At 41.0% G+C, this 21,787-nt stretch overlaps 1 protein-coding gene across 2 annotated transcripts in view; it reads left to right on the forward strand.

The window, feature by feature from the left end:
- The first annotated feature begins 773 nt into the window (after positions 1-773).
- drd3 (dopamine receptor D3) overlaps positions 774-21,787 on the forward strand; it is a 26,333-nt gene continuing 5,319 nt past the window's right edge. The window contains exons 1-6 of one of the 2 annotated variants that reach the window (XM_042221429.1): positions 774-1,112; positions 3,022-3,354; positions 8,935-9,047; positions 12,401-12,537; positions 16,574-16,767; positions 20,345-20,410. In XM_042221429.1, coding sequence (XP_042077363.1) covers positions 3,064-3,354; positions 8,935-9,047; positions 12,401-12,537; positions 16,574-16,767; positions 20,345-20,410 — 801 coding nt within the window. In that variant the 5' untranslated portion in view covers positions 774-1,112; positions 3,022-3,063. The remainder of the gene's footprint in view (positions 1,113-3,021; positions 3,355-8,934; positions 9,048-12,400; positions 12,538-16,573; positions 16,768-20,344; positions 20,411-21,787) is intronic. The other variant, XM_005912269.3, reaches the window with a different exon arrangement.

Genomic DNA, 21,787 nt, shown 5'->3' on the forward strand with positions numbered 1-21,787 from the left:
AATGATCAGTGGGCGATTGTTTGTCAGCGGCTGCAGTTACAGGACAGGCCATTAACTTCCTGCTGCTCGCTGCTTTTTAAAATGCACTCTACCAAGGCTTTGTAATAAAGTCGACTACATGGCTCTGTTTTGAATTTTTTTTAATTCTGGAAATGTAAACCACGTGGCCTTTATTTGTCTCCAAAACGGATGTTATGCTAAACCTCCCTCACAGGACTTTAACTGAATTTTCTCCAGTTTTTTTTTTTTTCTTCCTTCTTTGCGAGCTGGAATGTGTACATGAATGGGAAAAATGGCACCCTCCTTCGTGTTGTTTCTTTCAGATCTCACTTATTTGGTGCGCGTTGTAGGGGCTCGTGCAGTACTGATTCCTCTTATCTTAAAATGTCATGTAGACAGAGAGAGGATGGGGGGGACGCATTGGATGAGAGCAAAGAGATATAAGGCAAAAAGCTCCTGGTATTCTTTATCTGCATAGTTTCTTTTTTCTTTTTGGTATTTCTTATGTCGCAGGGTTATAAAGTGGCCCATAAAGATAATGGCGCAATGGTTTACACATGTTTTTAAGCACCCAGGTTGGCCTAATGCCCCACAGATCTTTCATTTAGTTGTTTTATGAGGCCAGCATCTGGCTATTTTTATTCCAATATCACTTCCAGCAAAGCACGACCCAGACTGCGAGACTGTGTCAGGGTCATACTGATGAGGGAGGGGATTCTAACTCACAACGCAGATATACAAAAACTTCTATCATAGCACTGACACGCAATCATTTTATCCTCAGATTAAAACATGTTCCGCGCCCCCCTCTCGTAATAATTAGCCACGGCGTCACTGCACACCTGATGTAGCCACAACAACTCCGGTGTGGCCGCAGAAAGCCACCGAGAGCCGGTGGGGGGGGGAAATGAAGTGAGCGAGCGAGATTGGAGCTTCATCTGTGAGTTCTCAACATCCACATTCGCCCGTGCGCAATGGCACCGAGCGCTCCCCCGGCTCCTCCCGCTCGCCTCGCAGGGCTGGACGCAACGACCGGGCAACTTTTAACCCAGCACGGATGGTGCTTTTCCTCGATGGCATCTGATGAATTCTTCACTGCGAAACACTAACAGGTATGTAAGCGTGTGTGCGTACTTTTTGTTTGGGGTTTTTAAAAGAAAAAGCAGTAATGTATTATTAATTGAAATGTTTTATGTGTTGTCTCTCCAGCTAAATCCTCATCCGCTGCTCGTTTAACAGTTTGATTGCGCATTTACTTGGATAACTGATCATGTGGCACAATCATTTTTGTCCCTAATTGGGCCATTCATGTGTGTGACTGGACCACAACTGACCTCAACCTTTGCAGAAAGCTGATTTCGACGCACGATAGGGCGCTGCAATTATGGGCTTTAATTGAATTCTGCGATAAATGTTTGACGATCGAGTAATAAGATGAACTTGGCAGGTATTTGTAATAAATTCCAGCTACCAAAATGAATTTATTACACACAGCTAGACTGGGGGGGATCCTTGACAGGGTGTCAGCCAAGTCTGCTGTGGCAGCAGCCCACCCCTTAGTCTATGCGCAGTTTACGGTATTATTGGGTTAACATAACTGTCTTTACGAAAAAAACATAAAGTTAAACACCGTCACGATCGCCGCCACTGTGCAGGCTTCACTGTGACTTCAGAGCATGTCCGCTGAGTCAGATGCGATGCCACCATGCATGTGCATTGAAGGGTCTGTTAGATGCCTACTTCACAGGCACTTATGAGAGGTCAGACCCCTGGATAGGAGCAGTGAGAGGCCGGAATAAGCGGTTAACATTAAAAAAAAGTGTGCACAGGGCAATCAGGTCCAATTAGCACTTGTTACAAGTATAAACAAACCTTTCAGCAGAGCAATATGCGACCTTGTGCTCCTGTTCAGACTGAACACACACTGTGTGTGTGTGTGTGTGTGTGTGTGTGTGTGTGTGTGTGTGTGTGTGTGTGTGTGTGTGTGTGTGTGTGTGTGTGTGTACGTGTACAGATGTGGTTTTCCTCAAATATTTTTTGATTGGCATCCCTGCAACCTGCCACACCTCATTCTGTGATAAATCCACTGCTGCACTCCCCTGAGGAGACTTCAAGGTGATCGGTATTGGTGCCTGGCTTTCCCCTGCTTCTTCAGGTTCTCCTGTGGACAATAATATGATACAGGAGCTATTGAAGAGCTTGGTAGCATTATAGACTGAGAAAATCTTTAAAAGCCTCCTGGGTCTGAGCCAGTTCTAAAAAGGATCTGATTTTCTCTGTGTCTTTCTCCCTGTTTCTGTCACTGAAAGAATGGGGGGAGCTGGATTAGATGGATCAGTATGTTTACCATCTAGACACAGGTGTGAGTATTATCACAGTGGGCTGATATCTGGACTTGGGCCAGATAGGGAGGTTTGATGATAAATGAGAAGAAGGGCTGAGTGCAAGGAGCACAGAGCCAAGCAGACCTCTCAGGGTGGCAGCACAGACTTATTACCCCTCCCTGATGAGCTAACCTTCCAGACACTGCATAAGGCTTCTCTTCCAGGCCCTAATTAAAGCTACCATCTCTGTTTTATAGCTCCTGTTTTTATCAGTTGTTTTAGATGCCATTTACAGGAACGATCGCAGTGCTTTTGAAAGGCTGACTGGAACAATCATAAATGCATTGTACAGTCGAAGCATACATTGTCTGCTGAGTCTTTATGGAGATGATTGTCTCTATAGGAGCCATGGAGCCGTATCGTGAAGAGGCGTCAATACGCTCCCCCATTTTTTATTCAGCAGGAGAAATGAAACTCTCGTGCCAGCAAAAAGCAGCGATGCTCTGCAAAGAGAGTGTTACTGCTGGGATTTATCTCCTTAGGTTTCATTTATTAGTGCATCTGACTTGTGTTGGGAGTCAGCATCTGTTTTCCAGCAGGCCTTTCTATGGGTAAATTCACCTAATGACTAAAGTGTGGGAATCCAAAAGGAAACAGAAGGTTGTGTGTTTATTCCAATACTCTTTTCTTTGGGCAGGTCTGCCAAACATCTCACCTCCCATGTCACTGGGACGTCTCAATGGCGATGTTTAGCAGCTCGGAGCGGCTCTGGAATGAGTCAGAGCGCCTCAGATGGGATGAGAGGAATGAGACCTTGGAGGCACCATGGCAGGATGAAGGGGAGCGCAATTACTATGCCATGCTGTACTCCCTGCTTATCCTAGCCATCGTGTTTGGGAACGTGTTGGTGTGTCTGGCCGTGCTGAGGGAACGTTCCCTCCAGACAACCACCAACTACCTGGTGGTGAGCCTGGCTGTGTCTGACCTGCTCGTGGCCTCTCTGGTCATGCCCTGGGCTGTCTACCTGGAGGTGAGTGTCTGCATTTACATCCTTCAGTATCTCACACATGTTCTTTTCAATAGTATTGTAATTACATCCATATAGAAGGATTTTCTTTACATATTTTGGAGGTTGAATGGTCATATTTTGCACTGTTTGGCAGAGGTTTCATTCCTGCTGCTAATGTTTAGAGTAGCAGAAGCTGAATCAAACTTTTATCCATGCTGAGGTGGGATCTGACAGAAATGGAACTCATTTGCGTTGGTCTGTTTTTCCCTTTGAATTTTCTTGTGATGCACTACACCGCTTCCAGCTCTCCGCTTATTCTTCTCCACCATGCCCGCACATTAACTTTTTGACCTGAATTCCAGAGAACATCACAGAGTTGCAGGGGGCAAAATGAGACGAGAAGATTTCAGGTCATTTTGTGCCCAGTGTTCTCACTCAGTTGCCCGATAATATTACAACAGGTCTTTGCACTGATGATCAGTTTGAGCTGAAATCTCATGGATGCACATGCAGATACCCACAGCAGGACTTCCAAAGAGCAATTTAATTTTCTTCTTATTAGAAAAGCTTTAGAAGAATGGGACCTTAAAGGAAATTACAGCCAAACAGAAACCAGCTAAAGTGTTAAGGTCAAACGTTTTGCCCCTTCTAATTACACCTTGGTAGTTCATTTTTATTTATCCATGTACATTTTCTAACTATTTCAACCATTCATTTTAAGCAAGTGTTTCACTCAGCTATCACTGTTTCATCATTTCTTTTCACTTGCTAAAAAACTAGTTCCCATTCCTATTGGGATTACACCATTTTTAATCCTAATTGCATGTTTGCCTGCTTATGGATGTTTGTTTTTATTAATTGTTGATAATTAGTACCCTGCAATATTCCCACTAACAGCTGCAGAAGTGCTGCCTAACAGGAAATAAATCATGGAGAGCCCTGAAGCAAGGGGGAAGCAAGACATGATTAGAAATATGGAGGATGTAGACGGGATAAAATACCGTTATTTAGGAGTGAATGAGTTGAGATTATGAAGAGAACAGAGGAAAGTTGTGTGGAAGACAAAATAAAAAAGCTAAACTCAAAGAGGGAAAGGATGAGGGTCATTTGAGCTTATTACATGGTGACAGCTGTGTGGGTGATCCAAAGACAGTAATGATGATGAAAGTATTTTAGATGGTGATTCAGTATTTATGTAGATTATGCATAATTGCTTAAGGATATATTGAATATTAAATAAGGGCGTCATCTGCTCTGTAATTGGCTGAGCCGCAGATGATAAAGAGGCTTCTGCAAACTTGTGAATTTCATTCTTATCCAACCTTCGCAGCAAAAAGCTTTTTATAGTTTCTGTTCACTTTTATTTACTTCTTGCAGATTACTCACTAGTGTAACATAGTTTTTCTGGTAATTATCGCTTTTCTTCATGTTACTTGCTGTTCACCAGCTCCATTAAGTATGCAGGTGCACATGACCATCAGACAACCACACTTCACTAAGGTCACTGAACGCTGCAAATTTACTTCAGGCAGGCTCGTAGGTGTGTATAAAACAACCTCCTTGAAGCTCGCAGAGACAGAGAGTGTTCCTGCAGGGCAGGCGTTTGCCAACATGAGTCCTGAAGTCCGGTTGTGTTTAATAAGCAGCCAACCTTTCGTGCAAGAATTTTGCACAGTGTCAGCAGAAAGTGCTTTTTCTCCTGCAGTGCAGAAGATTCAACAGCAGACCAACCCAAAAAAAAGTAATTACACACCCAGTGAGCAGAAGTTGACAAATTAAAGATGATTACATCCTCCGAAAGGTAAATTTAGGGCGCCATAAACCTCGACAGGGTTCAGTCATGGGTTTAACTTCCTAGCGAGCAGCTATGCTGTAAAAGCATGTGCTACTTTTTTTTAAATTTGGAGTTGGATCTCCTCATTTCAGATTCAAAGGGGAGCTTATTAAACACTGTAAAAACTGGTTATTAAAAGATAATATGACACAAAAGTCCAATATTCATTATTTTAGAGTAAATTTAAAAGAATATTGTTTAAAAAAAAAAAGGCTGGGGAGAAACTTATTCAGCATCAGAGGTAAAGACTTTCAGCTCCCAAGACTAAGCACCATCACCCTGGGAGCTGTAATCTGAAGGTCTGCGGATTATCCTGATGTAGAGGGATGCTGATGAGCTTCTGCAGGTGTGTTCTTACGAGAAAAGTCAGTGAGCGTCGCTCTTCCTGTCCTCAGCAGGAGCCAATCATGTGCCCTTGAGCAAGTCATATTATCCTTGAATGGAGCAGCTGATCTATGACTTGTACTTGAGCAAAGTGGTTGCAATGGCAGTAATGAATGAGCGCTCACGTCTAGCACTTCATCCTAAACAATGTCGCTCAGCCTCCAAAAATATGCAACATGACTGTATAGAAACGGCTCCATTTGTAAAGTGGAGGCTATATTCTCTTTTTAGGGTAGTCAGGTGTTAAATGAGCCGGTTCATATATAGCACTTTTATACTCGAGCACTCGGAGCGCTTTGTACGACTTGTCTCATTCACACAAGCACTTTTTATACACCTTTATATCTAACATTGACACGCCAATGAATGCATCAGAGCAACTTTGGCATGCAGATTAGCAGTCAGGAATTGAACTACCAACGTCTGATCTAGTCTTATAATTAGCTTGTGCATTCTCAGTAAAAAACATACAGTACTTTACGAGTCAAATCTGTTAGGGTACCTGGGTTGTTGACCCAGTGTTTTGAGTTTTTTATTATTATTGAACTTTGATTTTGTCATTATTTATATTTCTAGTATTTTGGTTTCTATGTTAGCATTCTTAGTCTCCTGGTTTCTGTCTCTGCTTCATGGTTCCTCTGTCTCCCCTGTCACCTGTATCCCCTTGTTGGGGCTCTGTGTTATGTTTCCTGTTTTACTTTGAAAGTCCGTGTCTCATGTCAGTGTTTCTAGTTTTGTTTTCCTTGTCTCTTGAGGTCTGATTTGTCCCAGCTCTGTTTCCCTCCCATCTCCCATTCCCTAATTGCACCCTCTGTGTATTTAAGTCCTGTGTTTTCCTCAGTCTCTGTCGTGATCTCCATCATCTCTTACTGTGGGTTCTGTCTGTCAGCCTGCATACCTTGTTTAGTTTATTTTTATTTTCAGTTCAGTTATTTTTTGCCATCCTGCAGTAATGCTGTGTTTGAGTTCACCTTTTTGCCTCCATGAGTCTGCACTTTGGGTCCACCATTACTGCCTGCCGCACACAGACATGACAACATCATCCCTGGATCGATGACTTGTAATCGATGACACCTGTTCAGCTGCTCATTAGTACAAATATGTAATCAGCCAATCACATGTATTACTTTCAAAGCATTTAGGTACGTAGACATGGTCAAGACGACCTGCTGAAGTTTGAGCATCAGAATGGGGAAGAAAAGTAATTTAAGTAACTTTGAATGTGGCATAGTTGTTGGTTCGTGTCTCAGAAACTGCTCATCTGCTGGGATCTTCACACACGACCATCCCTGAGGTTTACCAACCTTGAAGCAAATGAACTACAACAGCAGAAGACCACACCAGGTGAAAGTGAAGCTACAATTCACGTGGGATCAATAAGCGAGATAATAGTTGCGCTGCAACATTTCAGATGGGAGGATCAGAATCTGTCTTAAACAACATGAAGACATGGATCCATCCTATCTTGTATCAACCGTTCAGGGTGCTGCTGGTGTATATTTGGTGGATATTTTCTCGGCATACTTTGGACCACTCTGTGCCAATTCAGCATAACTTCATTACCACAGCCTACCTGAGTATTGTTGCTGAGCATGTTCATGCCATTATGACCACAGTGTACCCATCGTCTGATGGCAGCATTAAGCAGCATAACATATTATTACACAAAGCTCAGATCATCCCAAACTGGTTTCTCGAACATGACCATGACTTCACTGTCTTCAACTGGCCTCCACAGTCACCAGGTCTCAATCCAATAAAAGAGCTTTAGTATGTGGTGGAACAGGAGATTCATATCAAGCTCATGGTCAATAGTTCAAAACATGATTTCTACTTCTCCCTGGGTGGTGGCTTTATTTGCCTGACTTTTTGCTTTGGTCTCACACACTTATTAAAATATTTTAGAGTCCTCTTCCATTATGTTGCAGTGCTGTTTACATGCATGAACATAATGTGTGTAGAGCCCTTATTTATTGGAAATGTATTTAATTGGGGCCACAAAGATTTAAAGCATGATCTAGGTTCTTTATTTCTTTAAACAGCTAGTTCTTGGTTAGTGTTTGGGCTTAAAATCAAGATGAGAGAGGTGCCACAGCAATTTGCTTGAATAGATGCAGGCATTCATGACTCAGTATGATGAGGCCCAATTCCTTCCATTTTACTGAAAGCATAAAGATATTCACTGTTAATGAAGCTGGTACATAAAACACTACATTGCAATGTTGTATTTCAAGCAACAACTGTGGAAAACACTGACTTCCAGGAAACGGTGTCTCATGTGAGCACACTAAATACTTACAAATTGAAGAGAAACAGTATGTAGTTTCAAACTGGTACACAACGCAAAGCTGTTCTTCAATTTTCACACCTTTAATTTGTGGAAGAATTTGTGTTGAAACTTTGTTATCTTAGTAGCAATCATAACCACAATGGCATCATTGTGCCGTCGTCATTAGATAATTATCTGAGACCTGACAAAATTCCCCCCGAGCCTCCTGAGAGAAGACTTTATTCAACAGAAAGCAACTGATTTTTGTGTGTGAAGTTGGCAGAATCCCTTCTTTGGGATGAAATTTGGATTTCCACGTGTCGAAAAAGGTTATGACGATGTTAGGTTAAGCAGGTTAGGCATGTGAAATTTTTCTGAATTTTCTGAATGTGACACCTCTGGTGTAGAAAAAAAATAGCAAAAAGAAGCTAATTTTACCTATTTACATACTTGTATGTGTATGTGCATATTCCCATGTGTGCCTGCTGCCTCTCTGTGTAGGTAGGCATATATTCACATGCTGGATTTGAGAGATTCAGTAGTGAGGCAATGCTGCTTGGATCCCATTTATCTCTGTCAGACAGTTATTACCAGGTATTATGGTGCCTAAGTGAAAGCCTGTCGACTTGAGTAAGACTCTGCTGGGGAGGAAGAGGTGGGGGTACTGGTGTGTTAACTGGAGGCTTATGCCCTTTGTGAAAAAAAGTCTGACAAACACCTTCAGTGTAATTAAACCTTGCATTTAGATGGGCACCCTCCTTCGGCTTATTTCCATGCCACTCATCACAGCACTGGAATAACAGGACTTTTTGCACTTGAGTACTTCAGATTACCTCGCTACAAATCTGAAATACTATATCATAATATAAACACACATTAATAAACCAAAGTGATATCCTGGTAGTGTGTCAGGGTTAATATGTGACTCATGCTGGCAGCTCAGACTTGATTTTCTTTATGTAATTTGGGCCAAAGTGCCTCTTGTGTGCCCTTTTTCCCTTCTTCACGAAACCTTTTTGTCACCTGTGCTGCACTTCACACTTGACTGTGAAGAAGGGGAAGAAAAGGAGGGGGAAACGTGAGTGTCGTTAATCTGCCTGTCTGTCCTTTGCAGGTGGTTGGCGGAGCCTGGCTTTTCAGCCGCCTCTACTGTAACGTCTTTGTCACGCTGGATGTGATGATGTGCACCGCCAGTATTCTCAACCTGTGCGCTATCAGCATTGACAGGTGAGTGCGAGTGTGTGTGTGTGTGTGTGTGTGTGTGTGTCTTTATCTTTTTGCTGCAGTTACTATGTATGACTACAGATGTTGCCATGACATCTCCAGTGTAAATGTCATCTCTGTTAGACTTTTTTTCCGTCACCTCGCCACGTAGACATTTCAAAGCTCGCTGAAGGATTAAAATATTTTCCCCATCTTGCTCGTATCTTCTTGATAGTTGTGTGTCTGTGTGTGCATCTCAGCGTGCAAGTTTCTCACAACGAGAGACAGTGAGAAAGTAACAGGAGTGAGCATGTGCATGCAGGCTAGGTGTTTTTAGGTTGTTGGCTAATTGCTGAGAAGATGTTTGTGCCATTGCACAGGAAAATGTCAAGCATGAGGACCTCGAACCTCTCCTGCAGCATCTGGTGTTTACATCATTATTTGCATAGGTTTTGTTCTTGTATCAAAGTGAACATTTAATATCTCTAAAGGGTCTTTGAACTTGGAACCCCACAGGCATCAGGGGTTCAACTGCACAGGATGAATACACTGATGCATAAGAACTCTCGGGGGGATATATTTGCTCAGCCTGTATGGAGAAGGGAGTGTTTGCCTTTCTCTGCAGCGAATACGACTGCAGGGGAAAATGAGCGCTTTCATGAGTTTGCATGACAGTAAATGTTTTATAAGTCCCAGTTTCACTGTGTGTGACTCTGAGTTTTTGGTATTATTTCAAATACATTCATTTGCCGCAATAACAAACAAGGTTCTCCTGCAGTATTTGTTGTGGGGTTTTAACACATTGCTATTACTCTTGATTTGTTATCATTATATTACTTTATATTGCATCATTGCCTAAGATACAGCTACAGCTAACTTAGAATTGCCAATAAATTAACATGGATGTATTCGGACCATGGAAGAAAGCTGCTAGAGAAAACTCACATGGGCACAGGATGAACATGCCAACTCCACAGAAAAAGACCCAACAAACGAGCAGATCTGAACCACTCTGCCAGATAATGAGGAAACGTGAAACCAGAGTGGTGGCCACATATCAACAAGAATCTCTGTCCAAGCAAGAGCCGTCAAAGACCACATTTCCTCCAGAGCTGAGAACTCCCTCCACAAAGCGAGTCCCTGGACGAAGGATCTCTGGCTCCAGCTTAGATTTCCTCAAGAACATCAAAACGATATCTGCCAATTTTTGTTACATCAATATGATAAGCATTTGTGAGGATATAATGGGAAACGGCCCTACCTCACAGTGGTGAAGACTACTTCCAAAGAGTCCTCCTTTGGATCGACTCCAAAAGTGAATCACTCCTAAGTTGGGCCAGGGCCCAAAACGTCAATGCAAATCTGTTCAGAATTCTTTTTTGTTTTTTGAGTAAATTGGACAAAATATAAACATTAAAAAAACAATCCCACAACCCCCTTGGTGGAGGTTATAAAAAGTAAAATATAACATTCCTACACTTAATTTTAGTAGTGATATTTTTATAATGCCAGCGAGAAAATGCTCACAGTGTGGTGGGAGTTTCTTCTAGTCAAAAACCTACAGAGACATCTGCAGCTTCGATCACTTAGAGAGCTTATCGTGAGAGTTTGTCACTTGTTCACTATTCCAAAGACACTTGCTACTGGTTCTTGGTTTATTAACAATGAAATAATCAGATATAAATAAGCAAACTTCCATAATGAAGCGTCGAGTGTAAAGAATAATAACAATGCAAATGCAAATAATGCAAATGCTCGAGGTAGATAGTAACGAATTCTATTGAACTGCAGGTGCAGTTGAAACTGCACTGAGCTAAACAAACACTAGTTAGACTTCAGAAATAACTCAAGTCCAAAAGCAAAAGAACAATGAAAACAGCACACGAAATAGAAAACAAGAATCTAAAAAAAAACTCAAACTCATAACCCTGAATCCAAAATCCAGAACAACAGCAAAAAATAAATAAATCTTGCTATGTCAATGCTGTGTTCATGAAATGTGTCTCCTGTCAGAAGTGGCCAAGAAATCATTATAAATGACTTAATAAACAACAAAACCAACAATGAGAATCTGGGTTTAATGAGGCAACATGGCACAACAGAAATGCCATGGAGCTCTGAGGCCAAAACAGGGCAGTGGCCCCAATTCCAGAGCATATAAACATGTTAATCTGGCAGCGATTGTATCCTGTAAAACTTTCCTGACATCATTTTTTTGTACGAATCCAACTGGTTAAATACTTTATGTGGCTGTCTTCACAATTAAATTAGCAAATTAGATATCCTGAAACCCTTCTTTTATTTGTTGGACTGCTTGATTCTTTTGGATGTTTCATAATTTGCACCTGAGCAATGAAGTCGTCCTGAACGCTGCTCTTCTTCCTGTTTAATGCAGAAGTCAAAAGCACCTCTGCAGCATCAGATGTTTGTGTGCTTCTAAATTAATGCAAAGCCCCTGGGACATTGCGTGTCACTGAGATCAGTTTTACCTTCGCAGCAGCGCCGTTAGTTTATCGCATTGATCTCTTTGAAAACAGAGGATTTGTCAGCTTTCAACGGCTCTTCAGCAGCAGCGTAAATACGCGATAATCCAAGTTCTACCGTGAAACTTCAAGGAGAATTGTCCCGGTGAAAGTACTTACAGTTTAAGTCGTGCTTTGAGTGGTGATTTTAAGAGTTGATGAAACTAAAGGTGTAACGTAAAGCAGCGCTTGATCAATAAAGGTTGCATATAATTTTTTTTATCATTCAACTTTTTTCCTTTCTTTTCCTTAATTTTTTTTAAATCTTTGCATTTATTCTAACCCAGCAGCGCCGTGGCAGGAGGTTAAAGGCAAAGGGAAGCAGCGTGGGAAGAATATTTTTAGTGGATGTCCGCGTTTGGCTCCGGGTTTCACTCTGCATTTTGCCCAGAGAAGAACAGGAGTAATTAGCCTGATGAGGATAAACAATCATGGCAGTTGTCTGGCTCTAAACAACATTACATCACATCTATTTTGGGTTGGGTTCCAGCATAATTGCAGCTTCTTCTAGGCTATTGCTGGACAGTTTTTCCGGGCTCATTATACACTCTTGGCATATAGTGTGCTGATTAACTCTTAAATCAAAGCCTCACTAGAGTTACTGCTGAATACCCATTTGTTTCTAAATAATAGTGCCTGGTACGCCTTCCCATTGTTGGTCTTTATACCATCCACTTTTTCTCTGCATTGCATTTCTTGGCATCCCCAAAGCCCAACACTCTTTTTCTCCCTCTAATTATTCCCTTTTGCAGGACCGCATCAGCACTTTTTCCTTCATTCAAATGTCACCACCTGTCCTCTGTACAAATACGTCTGCAAAGCTGAGCAAACTCTAATCCTTGTCTGTGTCTGCAGGTATACGGCAGTAGTGATGCCCGTCTTGTACAACACCACTCATCGCTCCAGAAAAAGAGTGTTTGTCATGATTGCTACCGTGTGGGTCTTGGCCTTCGCGGTGTCCTGCCCCCTGTTGTTTGGATTCAACACCACAGGTCAGCTCAGCAACATTTCGACTTTGGCTTGTTTTCTGGTTAACGTTAATTACGTAATTTACAATTAAAGTTTAGTGTTCTTAGCATTTAGGATGGCCGTGGCGAGTAACTCAAGTGCTGTAAACATTTCATGTGTCGTCTGAGTTTTGTCAAGTCTGTGAAAGTAACAGCAAATGATATTATTGGCATTAAGAGCTGAAACATGTCGAATCTGAAGGATGTGGGCAGATCAGGGAAGCAGAGTCTAATGCAGTATTCCTGTCATGTTGTGAGGATGTAATCACAGAGAAAATGACCATTCATGTCACACATTTGCAGCGTTTTCACAGAGTTTGAGATTTTGTGCAATTTCTGACAGCTACAATATTTCCTGTTAAAAAATAAGTAAATTTATAAACCAACAAGTGGAAGATTCACTGCAATACCACAACTGCTGCTGTTGGTTATTAATAAAACCCAGCGTTACAGCTTTTCTCATTTGGATGTTGTTACTTGCACAAGTAAGAGCGTTTACCATCAACAGATGGTGAATCTGCTCAGATGAACATTTTACAGGTGTAGAAGCCTCACTAAGGAGAAGAAGAGCGAGGGAGGATTGTAGTGTAGCAAGGAGATTACAACAGGAGGGAGGTGCAGAGGGTGGATGCAGTGTTGATGGTGGGTTTTCTCCTGTTACAGTGCAACGGGAGCACTAGGTGAGGTTGATAAGTATGCATGACCAAAAGACACAGCAGGATGTGCAGTGATTCCTGTACTGTGCACAGTAGGGCTATTTTTTATTTTGCATGTGTTTTTATACAGATACTTTTCTATGCTGTTCTGTATTTATTCTAACAGCGTTTTACTCTATTGTGGGATCAGTGCAGGAACAAAAACCCCCTCATTCTTGTCTGCAAGTAGAACATAAAATCTTGAACTCAGCATCTGAAGTATTCAGCTCATCCAAGTATCCACTTTCATACACAATCGTGGTCAGAAAACCTATAGTTTTATACTCGAGGCATTCACTGTCAGTGAAACCAGGTAGGACAGAGAGTCTTTTGCTTTTTAACACTACATCATTTTTGATTTGGGTTGCTTATTGCTTGTTTACAAATGTGTTGTAGCGTGGCATTACATCTGCTACGGCCCTGCCTCTGAAATAGACAAGCTTATATTGAGCAAACAAAGAGAGCATTCACACAATGAATTTCAGAGCATAAAACAGCTATCCGCTCAAGGAACCTGGAGCCAAACACTGTCATGAGGCCAAAAATGGCTCCACTGTAATGTCTTTTGGAGTGAATGATGATTATAGTTCAAAATGCTTTCCTCTGAGCAAGTTTACATAAAATATAGAAACATTAGATGTTCGCTACAAACCCTCAGACCTCAGCCAGAATCATCCTGCTTTGCTTTTAATCATTACTCTTTTGTGAATCTTTTAGCCAAACTGCTGAATTTGAACAACATGACGTCCGTTTTGGCTCCGATGAAAGCCGCAGAGATGGCACGTTAGCAAGTTTGTTGGCTTGTCCAGAATAAATTGTGGACTTTTTCCTGATATTTGCAAAAGTGGTTCTGTTTACCTTTGTGCACTCAACACTGGATTTTCACATAGAGCCTTCTTTATTGTCAAAACTTTAAATCATCAGCCCCCAAATTTCTATCTGCCTGTTGGATAGACAGTTGTTTTTATGCTGAGCCTTATTTGTCACTCATGTGCTTGTGTGCATTTCTGTCTGCCCCTGATTAGGTCATAGATGCCTTTAAATTTCATATTTTTACTTCTTCCAGTTAAAATTACACTTACAATAAATTGCCGCTTGCTATTTTCCTCATTTTAAAATGTTGCTATTAAAGCATTAATTAGACATGTTCTAATTAATGCTATACGCACTCATTAACCCCGATCATGCCTGGGTGCTCACTGACACACTCACTTGCTTCTTCATTAGTTACACATTGCTAGTGCTGGGTTGGTTCCTCCTTCTGCCTTCAGAAGTGCTTTAAGTCATCTTGGCACAGATTCAGATTCGGCATCACATCCATGATGTCAAACTCCTGTTCGAGCACATCCCAAAGGTGCTCTACTGGAGAGATTGAGATCTGGTGAATGTGGAGTACATATGAATCGATATTTGGTAAAAAATAAATAAATAAATAAAAATGGGACAAGAAAATTACACCACCATTGTTTGTTTGGATGCTTTCAGGTGGTTGAAACTCATCAGAGCAAGCAACATTTTTCAAATCTTCTGCTGTTCAATTTTGGTGACCCGATGTGAATTGTCGTCTCAAGGCGCTTTATATTGTGTGGTAGACCCTACAACAATACAACAGAGAAAACCCTAACAATCATATGACCCCCTGTGAGTAAGTGCTTTGGCAACAAAGGGAAGGAAAAACTCCCTTTTAACAGGATGACACTTCCAGCACAGCAGGTTCAGGGAGGGGCGGCCATCTGCCGCAGTTATATGAGCAATTATTTGAGTTACTGTTGCCTTGCTATCAACTCAAAGCAGTCTGGCCATTCTCCTCTGACCTCTGGGATAAACAAGGCATTTTCACCCTGAGAACTGCAGCTCACTGATATTTTCTCTTTTTCGGCCCATTCTCAGGAAACCCTAGAGATGGTAGTACACTAGCACAGCAGATCAGCACTTTCTGCAATACCACGCCACAATCAAAGTTACTGAAATCACTTTCTTATTTCTACACTTTCTTCTCTACTTCAAAGATTGCACTTGATTGATTGAATCATTTATGTCCATTAAACCTCCTCTTAATACACTGTTTCATTGGAGGACTTTTTTGTATCTTTGGTAAGTGGCTGTTTTATATATTTAATACTTGTTTATTTATCCCTGTCTTCTTTGCTTTTGATCCTTTTAGATTTTTGTATTGATTTATTCATGATCCGTGCTCCTTTTATGGTTGGTTTTTATTTTTGTTCTTTTGTTGTTTTTAATTATTGTAGGAAGTCCTTCAAAGAAAAAACTTTGCAACTTTGTTTGCTCTGTCACACATTTTTCTAGTTAAAAAGAAAAGTAAAGCAAATATTTCTTTTGTCCTTTCAAAATATTGTTTGCATTGCAGTCTGATTGGATGAGGTTACGTCAAGTGGAAAACAGATGCCGTCTTGTTTATTGTTAAAAATCATTTGTGTTTTCCAACACTGAAGATGTGCTGTAAAGCCAAATCACATATAGTTTGAAGCTAAATAACGAAATATGAACAATGTCACCAGCAGCTATTTTAATTTCAATAGCCAGCAGCAACACAGATGCATGAGTGAACACACACAATTAAGACCATTAGTGAAACACAATGTAAAGCAAATCACAGACATGCAAGCACTAAGTTTAGTCTACTTATAGCCAGAGTGAAAAAATGGCTGTTTATTGCAGGAATCTGACCACTCAGGGGCGGAGACCGGGGTGGGGTGGGGGGGTCCTGTTAGGTCTGAAATCCTTCGTCTTTCTTTTGAAGTAATCGACTGACACGGATCAGCTCAAACAGACAAATCTGTTTTGTTCCCAAACAAAAAAGAAATAATCAGTACTCTGAGTCTAGCAGCTGAAGGTAGTTTGGAGAGTGGCACCAAATAGATTGTATCTATCCATCCTTCATCCCACTTCTCTGTGTACTGAGGTATCGCTCAGGAAGCTCATACCAACACAGACATGTGATATGCATTTCACTGCAGCTTTTTTTTTCATTTATTTTCATGCTAATTATACAGGTGACATGATTTTGGATGAGGAATTTGTCTATGTACAGCCTTTATTATATGAAGTGGTCTCTTATCCTGAATTTATTGCTCAGTTCTTGTCAGATCAGTCATGTCTCTATCTTGCAGTGATCTCTGTTAGGGTATAGCATGTGTTCGGTATATAGGTATTATATGAAAAGAGGACAAACGATCAAGGCTATTTTCAAGATTGATAGCATACTCTGGGGTCAGAGAGCCAGCTTTAAATGATGATGTTTGTCTCTTTTATTATCCTATAATTTTAAGGCTGTTTTCCATAATGATATTTTCCTTTTATTGCAGACGACCCTTTGGTGTGCTCCATCTCCAACCCTGACTTTGTGATCTACTCTTCTGTGGTGTCCTTCTATTTGCCGTTTATTGTCACTCTGCTGGTTTACATCCGCATCTACGTCTTCCTCAGGATGAGGCGGAAGAGGATCACTTTTGGACAGGCCAGTGGAAAGGTGCAGCCAGGCTCCACTCCACCGTCTGTGGTGAGTCGGTTTCCATTATTAGTTTTTTTAGTGGTGCACGGTATAGTAAAAGATGCTTTATGAGATAGTTAGTTTAACAATAATTATCTATTGATTCTAAAAATCTATTTAGAGGAGCAGCTTTGGGGGTCATCATGAAGAAGTTTTTGACCTTGTCATAAAAAGCCACAAAATCTTCCAAACATTTATGAATAACAATAAGATTCACTTGATTACTTACACTGAGATTGCCTTGACTCTTTTATAATGAGCTCATGATGTTTAGAACTGTAGATGTGCTGTTATAATGATTTAATAATCATCTGACCAGGGTGTGATTTGCCGATGGGGTTGTGAGGGATTCCGCTTCTCTGGTCTACGTGTTCCTGCTTCCACAAAATCATTTAATTATTCTATAAATGTCACATTAAAGAACAGATATTCTGACAGATGTCAGAGTATAAAGGGGCCACGCTGGTGCCCGAATTATTTTTGCTGAGGGCAAAATAAACACATCATCCTTTCTTTTTCTTTTTCTTTCATATATCAAACCTAAGATGTCAAAAATAATAACTGGGCAGCTAGACCAGTTATTATACTATTATAACACCTTTCACATTCACTGTGCTCCATTTCTGAAAAACTGTTATTTAGCTCCTGATTTATTGTAAGTGTATTTTCCTCACAGCAAATTCATCTTTCTCAGATTCTGTCTCACTCACTTATTTGCATTCACCAATTTTATGCACTGATAATGAATTACAACTCACCTTTATTTTGGACCATTTTACAATTAGATAGATTCCCGGTGTGCACAGGGGGGGGGAAACTCTATTAGACTCTAATAATTGTTTAATTTTAGAGTACAAAATGTAGACAAAGTGATCAACAAGAAAACCGCTGCCAGAAATACTGTAAAAGTGCCCGGGAAAAGGTGTCTTCTTCTGATATGCTGAATATTATATTATGATATGCTGAATATATTAAAAAAATCTGAATGAAAAAGTAAATAAACAAAAACAAAAAAAATGCATAATTATTTGTTGACAGTCAGAAAAAAGGTTTTCACTGGACTCCCTGAAGTGCTGTAAAAATCCAAGTACTTCAATGATTCAGTAGTTTGTGAAACCACCTTTAGTAGCAATAACTTGAGGTGTTGCTTTTCTCTATGACTGTCACGGAGGTGGAACGGACTCAGGCGCAGACTGAGAAAGCACAGTTCAACAATACTTTATTAATCACACTGGTGCGCTATGTACACTGGGGAAACACACTTCTTCGCACTTGCTCCGCTCCTTGTCCAAACAATCTCCACACAAGCTGCCCACTCACACTCACGGGGTCCAGGGGTCACAAAAGGGCTGATCCAGGTAAACCTATTAACACAGACGAGGGTAAGTCGAAGGCAAGCACGGAAACAACAGAATCGCAATGAAGCCAGGCAATACTAACGAGAGTTACTCAATATTCCAGCAACGAGTAGCTCAGAGCCCCTGACCTAAGAAGAGCTGCAAATCACCGGAGATCAGCTGCAGGTGCGTGGGCCAAGGGCGGGAGCCCAATCAGAGCTCCGCCCACGCAGACAGGTAGGAGAGAGAGAGAGAGAGAGTAAGGCGAGGGAGGCAGAGAGAGAGTAAAACAACAAACACTTGTGGCCACACTGGGCTGGCCGGGGAGGCACAGGGACCATGACAATGACTTTATCAGTCTCTTGTGTCATTGTCAAGGAGTTTTGGCCCAGTCTGCCTTACGATGTTGCTCCACTTCATTTTCAAACATTCATTTCTTTACAGCTCTCTTAAGGTCCCACCACTGCATTTCAATCAGGTTGAGGTCTGGATTTTGACTCTGCAATTGCAACACTTTGATTCTTCTTTTTCAGCCACTCTGTTGTGGGTTTGCTCCTGTGCTTGGGATCATTGTCCTGCTGCACAGCTGTTAGACAGATGCCCTCACATTTGACTCTAGAATACTTTGGTATACAGAGGAGCTCATAGATGACTCAATGATTGTAAGGTGCCCTGGTCTGAGTCTGCAAAACAAGACAAATCATCGTCCCGCCACCACCGTGCTTGATAGTTGGTGTATGGTGGTTTTTTTCACCAAATTTAGCACTTTGCATTACGACCCAACATCTCCAATTTGGCGTCATCTATCCAAAGGAGATCGCTCCAGATGTTTTGTGGTTTGTTTAGATGCAAATTTGCTAAGCTCTGCCGCGTGTTCTTTTTGAAGACTTTTTCCTGGCAATTCTTCCAAACAACCCATACCGGTTTAGTCATTTTCTAATTGCACTGTGATGACCTTTAAGGTTTAATGAGCTAACTGAGGCCTGTAGAGCCTGACATGTTGGTCTTGAGCTTGAATGGGAAATATGGTTGGATGTCCACTCCTAGGAAGATTGTAAGATCATGTTTTCACCACACCATCAGCTTATCACTACCCCTGCTTTTATAGAGGAACACTTTAATCAAGTGCATTTGATTAGCATCACCTGGCTGCTGCTTAATTTCTATAAAGATAGTGAGGGTCTATTTAGTTTTTCACAGGACTGCAAATAGACATCATTGTTGACACATGTGGACATTTCCATGTTTTGTTGCATAGCAAAAACAGCTGAGAATTAATAAGAAGTTAAAGTAACTTCAGTGAAAATGTTTTACTTTGATTAATGTGCGCTGATGGGTTCATGTGACCTTTATTCAGTAAAATTGGATGGATGGATGTATGGATCTGACAAACAAAGCAAGCTTAAGTTATATTTTAGTCCTCATAATAATACTGTCGGCACAAGGGTCACATTGTTCTTTAATCTCTATTATGAGACAATTTCTTTCTCTCAACAAGCTGTCAGTTTTTCAATCATGTCCCAGTTACATCTATCATACAGATGATGGATGTCAATAACCACAGGCAAGGATACATTAGGTCACGTTTAATACATCTGCACCCTATTATTAAAATATGGTCTATAAAAAGACAAGTCAACCCAGTAACTTGAATAGCTTTGCCACACCTAGAAGCTTCCTGAGTATTCTGGCTGTGTTCATTGCACCCTTTGTTTCCCTTTGTTCCCTCCGTTTTAACACTAGATAACAGTGCAGTCCCATTTTGGAATCTCATCCAGGAGTGGAGGCCTCCAGCTGTAAGATGCCAGCTCTGCGGGGGTTCAGGTTGAGAGAACTACGGTGGAATGATGTTTTTAAACAAGATAATAGGACTCTTACTGAGTCAAGAGAATAAACGTTTCCTATGAAGGAGGAGAATGTCTTTTTTGTGTGTTTCAAAGGCACCTATCTCTATTTTCGCAGCAAGCTTTAATTGGACTGCACAGCATTCGGCTCAGGAGGGAGTGACTGAAGGCACAACAGGCGTAAATCCTAATTCTTTTGATTTTTAGTCCGCGTCGGGGACGCTCAATGAGAATTGGTTGAATTTTAATGAAAGCATTCTGGAGATGAAAAGAGATGGATCAATGAGTTTGAAGTGAACAGCACAAATATGTTCCACTTGTGGACTGATGGGGTTGAGGTGACGGGGTTTTGTTCATTTCTCTGGAAACTATTTTCTCTGTTGAACTTTCCTCTGATCCCCGTAGGAGACCTGTCTGCAAGAAGAGACTCCAAAGGCGAAGCACGACTTGTCACCTATAAGGATTAAAGTGGTGGGTGTTATGTTAAACCAGATTTTATTTTTTCTATTGCTCTACTTTTGTTTTTTAACTTATATATCACTGTTTAATGCTTAGGTAACTTATATTGACTGTGTTGGAGTTTTGTAATGTGGTTGCATGAATTTTAGCTTTTCATCTCGGTGTCTCTATGACCGTATTCAGATAAATTCGATTTTTTTTCTCATTTGGCTGTGTGGTCGCAGCCTGGGGGGGGTCACAGAAGGAGCCAGGAATTGTGATTGTGAAGCGTGGCTGAGCAAAGACTGCGTGAGATGAACTTGCAAAATTCAGCACCTGCAAAATTCACACAGCATTCAACGGCAGAGGATTCATATCAGCAACGAAATAAAAAAGCGCGATGGGCTGAGAATATCATGCAAATTCATGTTTGTGGTCTTGCTGCAAATTGTACAGTGCTTAAAAACGTGTTATTGCTGGAGAGGGAAAATTGAGATTGAATTTGTCACAGGTTTGGAAAGTTAAAGTAATTGCTGGCACAAGAGATAAATGAAACAGCTCCTAAAATGTAGCAGGATTTCCTGGCGTGTGCTGAATGTCAACTATTGAACTTGGAGTCGGGCACACTTTTAGTCCATCTGAAGAGCCCTTCAGATATGTATTGACCATAACTTTACATTTTTCTGAGTCTTATTTGCCACTTTGTATGTCCTTAGCAGAGCAGCCCAGCTCTCAGCTCCACATATTTTCCGCATGAGGTTAAGGAGGATAAGCTAAAGGCAATTTCTCAATAGATATTACGAGGGGTGAGGGAAAATAGAAGGTAGAGCAGTGAAGTGTGATGACTTAATTTAAACATTAAAACTGGAATAATGTTGTTTTCAATACTCTGGGGCGGCAACACAAGCTGAAAACACAAAATTGGCACATAGTCACCTTAGTCAAGAGAGGTGAAGCAAACAAATAGATATTTAGGCATTCAGCAGGCACACGGAAACGTTTAAACTTGTATTTCAATTCAGTTTGATTTATATAGCACCAAATCCCAACAACAGTCACCCCAAATCACTGTATATTGTAAGATAAAGACCCTACAACAGAAAGCCATTCAATAAATTAGAGCAATCACTTGGTGACAGTGGGAAGGAAAACTGCCTTTAAACAGGAAGAAATCTCTGGCCTATCCAGGCTCAGGGAGGGGCAGCCATCTGCTGCTTGGGGGTGTTTATTGTGGATCTTTAACCTCTGTTTTGGTTTTTACCCTCTACAGAGGAAAATGTCTTTCTTTTTTTTTATCCTTTTTTAAACCAGGTAGTGAAACTTTTGTGATGAAAAATCTCCTTTACAACAGTGTCCTAGAATGAGATAAGAAGTATTAATATATATCTCAATGGCAGGACAAACCAGGCC

Source organism: Haplochromis burtoni, unplaced genomic scaffold (assembly GCF_018398535.1).
Source record: "Haplochromis burtoni strain Fernald_Lab_line unplaced genomic scaffold, NCSU_Asbu1 Contig_1, whole genome shotgun sequence".
NCBI classification, from domain to species: domain Eukaryota; kingdom Metazoa; phylum Chordata; class Actinopteri; order Cichliformes; family Cichlidae; genus Haplochromis; species Haplochromis burtoni.